Source organism: Lolium rigidum, chromosome 2, assembly GCF_022539505.1.
Source record: "Lolium rigidum isolate FL_2022 chromosome 2, APGP_CSIRO_Lrig_0.1, whole genome shotgun sequence".
NCBI lineage: Eukaryota > Viridiplantae > Streptophyta > Magnoliopsida > Poales > Poaceae > Lolium > Lolium rigidum.
The window spans coordinates 208,250,657-208,261,295 of NC_061509.1; the positions used below are offsets into that span (position 1 = coordinate 208,250,657).

The 10,639-nt window shown below is 46.0% G+C and overlaps 3 protein-coding genes across 3 annotated transcripts; 2 read left to right on the forward strand and 1 right to left on the reverse strand.

Moving 5' to 3' along the window:
• Positions 1-4,523: 4,523 nt before the first annotated feature.
• On the forward strand, positions 4,524-6,216 carry LOC124688033 (purine-uracil permease NCS1-like). Its single transcript, XM_047221748.1, has one exon. It carries the CDS (start codon positions 4,591-4,593, stop codon positions 6,208-6,210), a length of 1,620 nt encoding a protein of 539 aa, XP_047077704.1. The 5' UTR covers positions 4,524-4,590; the 3' UTR covers positions 6,211-6,216.
• Positions 6,217-6,564: 348 nt separating this feature from the next.
• On the reverse strand, positions 6,565-9,627 carry LOC124688034 (transmembrane protein 208 homolog). Its single transcript, XM_047221749.1, has 5 exons — positions 9,488-9,627; positions 8,719-8,918; positions 8,321-8,405; positions 7,087-7,155; positions 6,565-7,007 (listed from the first exon to the last, which is right to left on the reverse strand). Exons 1-5 carry the CDS (start codon positions 9,569-9,571, stop codon positions 6,918-6,920), a joined length of 528 nt encoding a protein of 175 aa, XP_047077705.1. The 5' UTR covers positions 9,572-9,627; the 3' UTR covers positions 6,565-6,917.
• A 266-nt stretch (positions 9,628-9,893) lies between these two features.
• LOC124688035 (E3 ubiquitin-protein ligase ATL23-like) lies at positions 9,894-10,639 on the forward strand. The gene has a single exon (XM_047221750.1). The coding sequence runs from the start codon at positions 9,894-9,896 to the stop codon at positions 10,335-10,337; it is 444 nt and encodes a 147-aa protein (XP_047077706.1). The 3' UTR covers positions 10,338-10,639.

Below are 10,639 nucleotides of genomic sequence, written 5' to 3' on the forward strand. Positions count from 1 at the left end.
GTACATTTCCGAGGTATAATGATGTCATGGAGAAGGAGCCCAGTAACTTCTGATCCGATCCATTATATATTGCTGATTTTTTCCATTTTTTCGGGAGGTAGGGACCGTAGGGAGTTAAAGAGAGAGAGTTCCATTGGTTAATTTTAGGATCATCACATCCAGTCTTTAGTTGTCCCTTCATACAAGCAGGAGCGTCAAGATGCCACAAATTCAAGCACACACTCGAACAAGCCGATTTATCACATATACAATTGTAGTTGTATGTGTTTATTCATTAATATCTCCGTCCCAAAAGTAGTTAGTCAAAATTCAATGTTTCCTAAGTCTACCCAATGTTGTCCATAAAATTGATAAAAGTTTTCTTTTTTGAGAAACACAGTACAAACGTAGACGTTCACATACACGTGCATACACGCATCCCTATAAACGCACACACGCACACTCTGCCCCTATGAGCACCTCCGGAAGACTGAGCCGGCAGATTGGATCTTGAAATTGATAAAGTCACCACAGGTGCCTCGCTGTCGATGGAAACGTCTACTGAATGAAAATTCCGCATTTATGAGACACACAGATGTCAAACCCGAGGTTTGAACTCTTGTGGGCGGGGGATACAGGGCGGAAACGGATCGGATGCGGATCGGATAGTGCTCTTCCCATATCCGTTTTCATATTTCCAAAACGAATACGGATGCGGATACGGATGTTGCCAAATACGAATTCGGAGCGGATGTTACTCGAATACGAATACGGATCAGATGTTTTCTCAATTCGGAGCGGATACGAATATAAGGAAATAATAAATTCATGTCTTATAATGAGCCAACTATAGAATGATATAGATAAATATATTGATATAATGCATAGTAGTTTCAAATAAAATGACATAAAAGAACATTGGGCCCATTTGTTAGTTTCTCTAGGTTAGATAATTGGCATATTGAGGACGAGTTACTAAAATTGGATATATACATTTCCATATCCACATTTGCTTCAAAATTCAATACCATATTGTATTTGCTTTTTTTAAAACGGATCCGGATATTTACCATATCCATTTCTACCGCCCAGATTCGGAAATTACCACTTCTATTTTTTATTTTTCGAATACGAATGTCGGATAATATGGACTATCCACTACCAGTTTTCACCCCCACATCTTCCTAACCACCCAACCTCAGATTGGTTCTCAAAATTGATAAAAATTAAAGACATTGATTTTCCTATTACTAAGCATACACGAATGCAATTCTGAAATAGAGTGAGTACCACATATTCCTCCTTCCATCCACAAATAAATGTACTTCTAACTTTTGTCTCCTTTTAAACTTTTATAAATTTGACCCACTTTATAAAAAAGTAGCAATATAATTGAAATTAAATTGGTATATTATGAGGTTACATTTGAAGACGAATCTTGTCATACTAAAGTCGATCAAATTCTAAAAAGTTTGACTTAGCACAAAGGTTAGAAGTACAATTATTGGTGGACGGAGAGAGTAGGCACATAGCATACCATGCAAACGCCCATGTTTCATCAATATTGTGAACGAATTCTTGTTAAAGTGAGTATAATGTTTAATGTTTTCCGATTTCACTAATTCGGAGCCGGGTTGAAACATAATGATCTTAGTCATATCCTAAGCTTTTGGATTTGCATCGTTATTTTTGTATAGGTGAGTTGCAAGTGGATTGCGGCTGAATTTTTCCCATTTGCAAGTGTGTTGCAACTAAAAATGTAAAAAATAAAATAAGTCCATGCATAATACAAAATGGTCTGATGACGTCAAGCTAAAGCAAGCTTTGTTCTAAATTTGGGTGATTCTAAACGTGTCAGTCAACCTATCACTTGCATCTTGGTCATCTTGTTTATTGGCCCACCATTTTATCATGAGGTCACCATGAAAAAGATATTGATCGACGATATGATTCCATTCTGGCAATTTCGAGTTTCATTAATGGGAACTTAAACGAATTTCGTCCAATTGATCGCGTTGAGTTGACCAATTGAAATTTCCTTTCACGAGTAGCTTCACGTTGACGTTGTAACCTTTTCATGGTCGTCATAAACAAGTAGATATGCGTCTAACTACTATATGGTAAGTTCTTCAGATGAGAAGCAAGGTCACCATGTGAGCAAGAGGGTGAGAGTAAAATTAGGCCCGTATGCAACCAAATAGACTAAGCTTGTGTCTCTGCTGGGCCAAACAGAAGTTTCACGATTGGACATTTTGCCATATTCTCGTTTCGAGCGAGGCGTCCTATGCCTTCCCCATGAGCTCCAAATTTGATACAGATTACCAAACATGTCCTTGGTGCCCCTGCTGCATTATATTATGCGCATGTTGAGATGGATGTGTGGCCATACGAGGAAGGACCGAGTCTGGAATGATGATATACTAGATAGAGTTGGGGTAACACCGATTGTAGAGAAGCTTGTCCAACGTCGTCTAAGATGATTTGGGCATATTCAGCGCATCCCTCCAGCAGTGCATAGTGGACGGCTAAAGTGCACGTGTTGATAATGTTAAGAGAGGATGAGGTAGACCAAACTTGACATGGTATGAGTCCGTAAAGAGAGATCTGTAGAACTGGAGTATCACCAAAGAACTAGCCATGGAAAGAACAGCGTGGAAGTTTGCTATCCATGTGCCAGAACCATGAGTTGGTTACGAGATCTTATGGGTTTCACATCTAGCCTACCCCAACTTATTTGGGAATAAAGAATTTATTGTTGTTGTTGTTGTTGTATTTTCTCATTGTGTAGTCTTTATTATTGATATATTAGCCATCATGTTGGGTGTTGCTAGGGTTCAAATTGGTGCTCATTAAGCATCTTTATTTGCAATCCATACCTCATAGGAGGAAGGTAACTCTATATTTTTTTATTCAATATACAATTTAAGGAACTGGTGTTTTGGAAAGTTGAGAAACTAAATGCATCTTTTCGTGATGCAAATCCACTATTTCAACAAGTATTCTATTGATTTATGTGGTTTATATATGTCAATGTAGCTTTTCTTTCAAATAAGTTGGTCACCAAGAAAATATTCCACATAAAAAGGTCAAAAAGAAACTTTGGTGTTCCGCTCTTGCCATTTTTTTAAAAAAAAAAGTGTGGGATGACAAAAGGCTTGAATCTTATATATCTTGAGTTCTCAATCTACACCTACCTATGTGGAGAAAAGAAACATTGGCGAGCTATAATGTTTCTACATTAACATTTTCTTTGGGTTGCCAGTGCATAAATTGAGTTGTGTTATTAGTTTTATTTCCTATGTACGCCAGTGGGCATATGTTACTTGTATTCATAAAAGAAACAATGCAGAGATGGTATGAATACAAGCAAAAGAAAACAAGGAGAAAACAAATGGTCCTAAAGCTGCGAACTGTCCTCACCGTAACTACCAAGGACCAAAATCCTTCGCCATCGCCTGAGAAGAAGAGCACTAGTAGCCGGTCCACACTTTGGCACTGTAGAAACTCCTAGCCATAAAACGTTAACGAGCTGCAATAGCCATATTAGTTGGAAGGACCAAGCATGAGTTATTGGTATATGCCCTAGTCCTGATGCTTTTTGCAAGCTTTATTTTACGCTTATGCATGATTTGCATTATCTATACACGTTTTACGACCTTTTGAACAGAGGGTCTATGTATTTATGTATCCATCAAAATTACCAAAAATACTACACATGATTCGCATTCTGGAATAATTTCTTCTTCTGTCCACAAAAGGCTACAAAAGAACTGCCCTGCCTATATGGTGGTGCTAATCAGTTACTACTCCAGTGCTTAGTAGTATCATTCAGAAAAACGTGGTTATTTCAGAGATAAAAACTTTGCCTCATCTTATTAGTTAAGAAAGAATTTTACAGAACGAAACATTGCAAGAGTAGCCAATGCTCAAGCAAGCGCTCGAGCGAAGGCTCAAAGTCTAAGAAAAACGTGGTTATGATAGAGCCGTGCCGTGGCATAACCTCTACTATAAACAAAGCTCAACTTGAGCAATCAGTCCATTTATGCGTCCAGGCAGCTTGGACGAGATCAAGTAAAGTGACCTATCAACTATCGTCACATGGCCCTAACATGAATATATCGAAGATGGAGTGAGTGTTTATCTTTTTTGACAAAATATGGAGTGAGAGTTAATTGTAGTGTTCTTGTAGCATCAACAAAATAAATCAAACAAATCACTATCATGCCAAAGTATCTTCCAATACTCAAAGTCTCTCTACTCCTATCATCGATGTCATCAGCGTCCCGAAAACACACTCCATCTAAAAAAAATGCCTCATATTCTCCACCTGACTAATCTACCGCCGTCCATTCCACATCTTTTTTCGCGAACAACCGTCCATTCCACATCGAACGGCTCAGATCATTTTTCGACAGTGAAGATTCAGTGGAATCCGAGCACCAGCGGAATCTGTCGAGGGTCGCGGGCTTTTTGGCTCTGCACAATCAAGCAAGCAACAAGATCACATATCCTTCTCCACCTCTCATCCCTCCCACGAAGCTCCAACAAGCCAAGAAAGTCTCCGTCAGTCCGTCCCTCTCCTCACCTCGTGTTCCTGCTTCTCCCACGACCATGGCCGTGTCCACGGCGATGTCCAAAGCTCTCACCGTGCGAGGACCCAGCCACTTTCGCCACCGCCTCATGGCGACGAGCTCTCAGCAGCCGTCGCTTCCACGGCAGCCTCTTCTTCCCCGCAGACCAAGCATCACGCTCGCCGCGAGCCCGCGGATGCTGCCGGCGAGACCCAGGCTCTCGTCAACCGAATCAGACCTGTCCCCGACGCCGCCCTCGGAGCGCACCATGACGGGCTGGGACCTGGCCAGCCTCTGGGTCGGCCTCGTGGTCGGCGTGCCGTCCTACTACCTCGCCGGCAGCCTCGTCGACCTCGGCATGTCGGCGCTCCAGGGCGTGGCCACGGTCGCCCTCGCCAACCTCGTCGTCCTCGCCTGCCTCGTGCTCACGGCCGCGCCGGCGGCCACGCACGGGCTGCCGTTCCCGGTGCTGGCGCGCGCCACTTTCGGCGTGCGCGGCGCGCACGTCCCGGCCGTCATCCGCGCCCTCGTCGGCTGCGGCTGGTTCGGCATCGAGTCCTGGATCGGAGGCCGCGCCGTGTTCCTCCTCCTGCCGTCCGCTCTCAAGTCCTACCAGCCGCTGCTCACGCCCGTGCCGGGCCTCGGCGCCGCGCCGCTCGAGTTCGCCTGCTTCCTCGCCTTCTGGGCCGCGCAGCTCAGCGTCATCATGAACGGCATGGAGGGCATCCGCAAGCTCGAGAGGTACTCGGCGCCCATCCTCATCGTGCTCACCTCCGCGCTGCTCGCCTGGGCCTACGTGTCCGCCGGCGGCTTCGGCCGCATCCTCTCGCTGCCGCCGCGGCTCACGGGCGCCGAGTTCTGGAAGGTCTTCTTCCCGGCGCTCACCGCCAACATTGGGTTCTGGGCGACGGTGGCCATCAACATACCGGACTTCGCGCGGTACGCACGGAGCCAGGCGGACCAGGTGCTCGGCCAGGCCGGGCTGCCACTGTTCATGGGCATGTTCACCTTCGCAGGGCTCGCGGTGACCTCCTCCACCGAGGTGATCTTCGGCCACATCATCTCTGACCCTATCGAGCTCCTGGGCCGCATCGGCGGGCCGGCGACCACCGTCCTCGCCATCTTCGGCATCAGCCTGGCCACCATCACGACCAACATCGCCGCCAACGTCGTCGCGCCGGCCAACGCGTTCGTCAGCATGAGCCCGAGGAGGTTCACGTTCGCGCAGGGGGCGCTCATCACCGCGCTGCTCGGCATCGCATGCCAGCCATGGCGGCTCCTCAGCTCCAGCGAGAGCTTCGTCTACACCTGGTTGCTCGGCTACTCGGCGCTCATGGGCCCCATCGGAGGGGTCATCCTCGCCGACCACTACATCGTCAGGCGCACCCATTTGGACGTCGATGCGCTCTACTCCGAGAACAGGGAGAGCCCGTACTATTTCCAGGGTGGTTTCAATGTTGCGGCCATGGTGGCCATGGCGGCCGGAGTTGCGCCCATCGTGCCTGGGTTTCTGCACAAGGTTGGACTTCTGCCGAGTGTCTCGGAGGCATTTGTCACGGCGTACAACAATGCCTGGTTCGTCAGCTTTTTTATCGCCGGCACCGTCTACTGTCTGCTCTGCTGCCGGAGAGGCGGTGAAGTGAAATACCAAAGCAGTTGATACCCAAGTAGAACTCGTTAATTTCAGTCCATTGGGATTTGTAAAGAGTTGCCCCTCTGATCCATAGTAACTGTCGCTGATTTAGTATAAATTTGTACTAAATTAGCTACACTTATTACAATCGGAGGGAATATTGAAGTGGATTTCAAAATGGCATGATGAAAAAAAAAGCTCCAGGGGGTAACATTGGCAGGACCTCCCAGGGAGGAACTGCAGGTCTGAATTATCACTATTAAGCTGTGCTGCCTGGCCCTCTATTTAGTTTTAGATGTTGTGTTTTCACTCGTTTGTTTATGCATTGGAAGCGGAAGGCTTTCTAATTAAACGTCAGCTAACATAAAGGCAACATATCCAGTTTGCAACAAAGGCTACCTCCAAGCATTGAAACAACATAAGTTGTCTGGGGAAAGATGACAAGAAGCTCTAGCCAAGTAAAGAAAACTATGTCTCGACTGTGTCACTACGATTTCTCAGTTGCCATGCCTCATTGTTGGTTTACATAACTTGGGGCAGAACAGAAGTATCAGGAAATATACAAATACCAATTGCTGGTATTCATAACTAACTGTGCTAGCTGTCGGATCAGATGATAGAAGAATCATATCATCTGTGATGGCGAAATCGCTGACAGCTCGCACTCCAGTTGGACAGCTAGGATATGAGAAACCAACCTACCCTTCCAAGGAATTGGGTATGTATGTGTCATATCAACGCCTGGTTTTGACCATCTTCCCTCTAGATGCCTTCTTCTCCATTTTCTCCCTTTTCTTTCGGGACTTCTCATCTTCAACTTCACCCTGAAAACAGGAGGTACAATGCTTATGAGTCATTTCCAGATGATGATAACAACTGCTAGCATGCACGGCCTATTTATACCTCTGAACCACCACCGAAAAATGTTCCTCTCAACAGACCAAAAATCTTGTATCCACCAAAAGCTGGTATCTGCAGATCAAGAAGTATGCATCAAAAATAAGAAATATAATTTGGAGTTGACATTATTGGGGAACCCTCTTGGTAGTGTCTACAAGACTATATACAACTCTTGGTAGTGCCACTGCGATGACACAAACCCCTAGCCAAGAAAAGGTTCAGTCTAACTTGGTCCAAAATATGACTGCGCATCCGCCCAAACCAAAACGGTACAATTTGAATAACATGCTACTACATTCATCATTCAAATTGCATGACTGTTTTCTATACAGAACACTTAAGGCCATATTTTCGCACCAAAATTTTCAAGTATACACACTAGAACATAATGAACATTGACAATTGAAAAGAAAAAACATGACATTTAAAAATCAAACATTTTAGATTGGGAAAACTGCATTTAGTGGCAGGTGATGGCATTTTGAATTGATATTTGTATAAGAGCCCAGTTACAGTAAACTCCATCTGGGTCAACCACACACTGCACAACCAACCATTTGCTATTCTCTAATAATGCAAAATGGTTAAGCCATAGTTAGTTGCCCTGGAACCCTTGACCTTAAATATTGGGTTCTATCTCCCTGAGCAGTGGGAACTATTCTCTTACGTGTCCTCATGAATACAACCAGTAATGGGCTGCAGTTGGACCTAATTCTAACTGGACCAGGTCGCAAACTTTCAGTCCAGTTGCTATACATTGAAACACCTACTGCAAAATTGTCAAAATAATCCCCTAAGAATGAACCGGTAGTTGAAGCAAAACCCATACACACAGATCAGATGATCATTGGTACACAATGATAATGTTTCTAATTTAATGAACTTATTAGGTCAAATGATAAAAAAAATGTTATAATTTCAGTGCACAATGATGCAAAACCAAAGTAAATATCTGCAGTTATGTCACAGATAAAAAAAGGGAGCCAAGAATGATAAACTATTACCAACCAAGGTTCCATCTTGTAAGATACTACTACCTCCGTACCAAAATATAAAACGTCTTATGTTTAAGGACAGAGAAAGTACATAATAAGCGCAGGTCTTTTATACTTTACATTCAGTATGTTGTTTGTTAAAGAAGACACCCTAGGGTGATTTCAACAGGACCGCCATGAGAAGTAATTGTTATGGTAAACAAGAATACAGTATGAAGTAACAAGTCATGTGTGTATCTTACCACAAGATATGTCCACCAAAATTTTCCAGAAATAATGGACGCGAGCTGCACAAACACTGTGATGTATATCACATCTTCTAAATATCTGCACAAAAAGATGCAGGAAACAGTTTGTAATTAGATTATAAGAAAGAGAACCAAGCACCACATATACAAATTGACATGATCCTCCCGTGGAAAAGAATAATTTCTTGACTTTACATTTTTGAACCATAATTTTAACATGTTTTTAGCCTTATTTGCTTTAGTTACCAGTGTACATAAAGCATTAGTATTGTAAATTACTTTTAAGGCTGAGAGCCGCAGACAATGTAGCCCTCTATTAGATGATACATGATCAAGTAGGATGATCAAGAGCTAACAACTACATGTCTACATCCTGGCATGCAGTTCCTTACTCGGAAATCCCACCGGTGCGCATATCATAACCAGCACTCAGCAGTTCTTTTTCACCCGAATCAGAATACTCTGGCTTTGTCATATTAGCGAGTTGCTTGTATGAAAGAAAATAGGCAGCAGATGTCACCACGAGGCCAAACCAATGCTTCCAGGTAAATGAAGAGTACATTATGGCCATCCTCACTACAATGTAAAAAATCTGCAAAGAAAGAAAGTTACACATGAACAGATGAACTAGTCCTCGAACTCAAAATAGTTAAACCCCACAGATGCTCAGCAAAAACATGTAAATAGATGATGGCATACTTCCATAAATAGACATTGTAGCTAATACATGCGCTTCAACAAATGCAATTCACAGGAGAAGGCTCAAAAATCTCTACAGGTGATTAAAAGCAAACTAAACAAGGCAGCGCAAGTGATCCCACAATCAAAAATAAGTCATATATCTGCAGGTATCCTCCCTCCCACCCTCTCGCTAGCTAGCTTGCTTCTTCTCACCACCCAATCCTGGCATGCAATATTCAATTCAACGCCTTCCAAAAAGAAAGGGCTGAATGGACACGAACTACTACTCTAGACTCCAGACGACTATTCCAGACCAGATGAGCTAATCAGATGTTAGGCTTCGTCAAAACCACTACACAGAGCTCAATATCACTGGAAATCCGTCAAATACGAAGTATCGGGCAGCAACGATCTACGAACGTCCCAAGCAAATTCACGGATCTGGGGGGCGGAAGGGGGAACCAAAAGGGGACTGCTCACGTTGGACCCGAGGATTATGCGCCAGAGGAGTTCCATGCGCTGCTTGTTCTTCTCCACAACCTTCTTCGCTCCCTGGTTCGCCATGGCCGCGCTGCACGAGATCCTTCCTCTTCTCTCCCAAGCTGTCCCTGGCCCTGGGGTTTGTAGTGGAATTTTTTCAGCCGAATCAGCCTTCGATAGGAACAAGAACTAGGGAACTGGGCCGATTCCCCGTCCCTTCCAACTGGGCCTGGCCCACGTGGGGATTTTCGGCCCATACGCTCAGATTGCCCAGTGCTACAGTATTTAAATGCAGTACACCTGCAATCCTGCATCCCACAACGTCTGCCACGCGCCGTGAGCCAGTAACTGCCACGAGCCCACCGCCGCGCGCTCACCGGCAGAGAGAGAGCGAGCGCAGAGCAGGATGGCGCAGCTCTGGGCGGTGTTCCTGGCCGTGGGCTCGCTCGCCATCGGCATGCTCGGGGTGCTCGGCGTCTGGCTCTGCTACCTGTTCCAGGCCGTGGCGCGGGGGCCGCCTCCCGCCCCGCCGCCCGAGACGCCGGAGACGGACGACGGCGACGACAAGAACGGGCTGTCGGAGGCGGAGCTGAGGCAGCTTGGCGGGGTCGTCCAGGCGGAGGCCGCGGACGAGGACGAGGAGGAGGAGGCGCTCTGCCCGATCTGCCTCGACGCCATGGAGCCCGGCCGCGCCGTGCGCGTCCTCCCCGGCTGCAACCGCGCCTTCCACCAGGACTGCGTCGACCGGTGGCTGGCCATCTCGCCGCGCTGCCCCGTGTGCAACGTCTGGGCCACGCCGCAGTCGCCGCTGGCCTCGCCGACGGCCTTCAAGGCTGCTCCGGGATGTTGACATGGGGGGCGGCCCGCGCGCGCGTTCTTGGTTCTTGGCGAATCTTGGTCTGCCTCTCGACTTCTGATCAAGAAAAGCGCGCATTTCAAGACTGCTCCGGGATGTTGGCATGGGGGCGGCGCGCGCGTTCTTGGTTCTTGGCGAATCTTGGTCTGGCCTCTCAACTTCTGATCAAGAAGCGTGCTTGACCAACTCTAGTTAGTTTTCTTGGCTCGGAGAGTGGTTCTTGATGCGTCCTTGTGAGCTTCATGGCTGTGTACAGGATTCTTCGACGGGAGACTGCATGTAATTGCCTCAATCTT

Excerpts from the sequence above, each read along its gene's own strand:
- LOC124688034 (XM_047221749.1), bottom strand. The coding sequence starts at position 9,571 with ATGGCGAACCAGGGAGCGAAGAAGGTTGTGGAGAAGAACAAGCAGCGC. Across the intron at positions 8,919-9,487 it reads GCATAATCCTCGGGTCCAAC|ATTTTTTACATTGTAGTGAG; the intron begins GTGAGCAGTCCC and ends CTTTCTTTGCAG. Across the intron at positions 8,406-8,718 it reads CGCACCGGTGGGATTTCCGA|ATATTTAGAAGATGTGATAT; the intron begins GTAAGGAACTGC and ends CTTTTTGTGCAG.
- LOC124688033 (XM_047221748.1), top strand. The coding sequence starts at position 4,591 with ATGGCCGTGTCCACGGCGATGTCCAAAGCTCTCACCGTGCGAGGACCC.
- LOC124688035 (XM_047221750.1), top strand. The coding sequence starts at position 9,894 with ATGGCGCAGCTCTGGGCGGTGTTCCTGGCCGTGGGCTCGCTCGCCATC.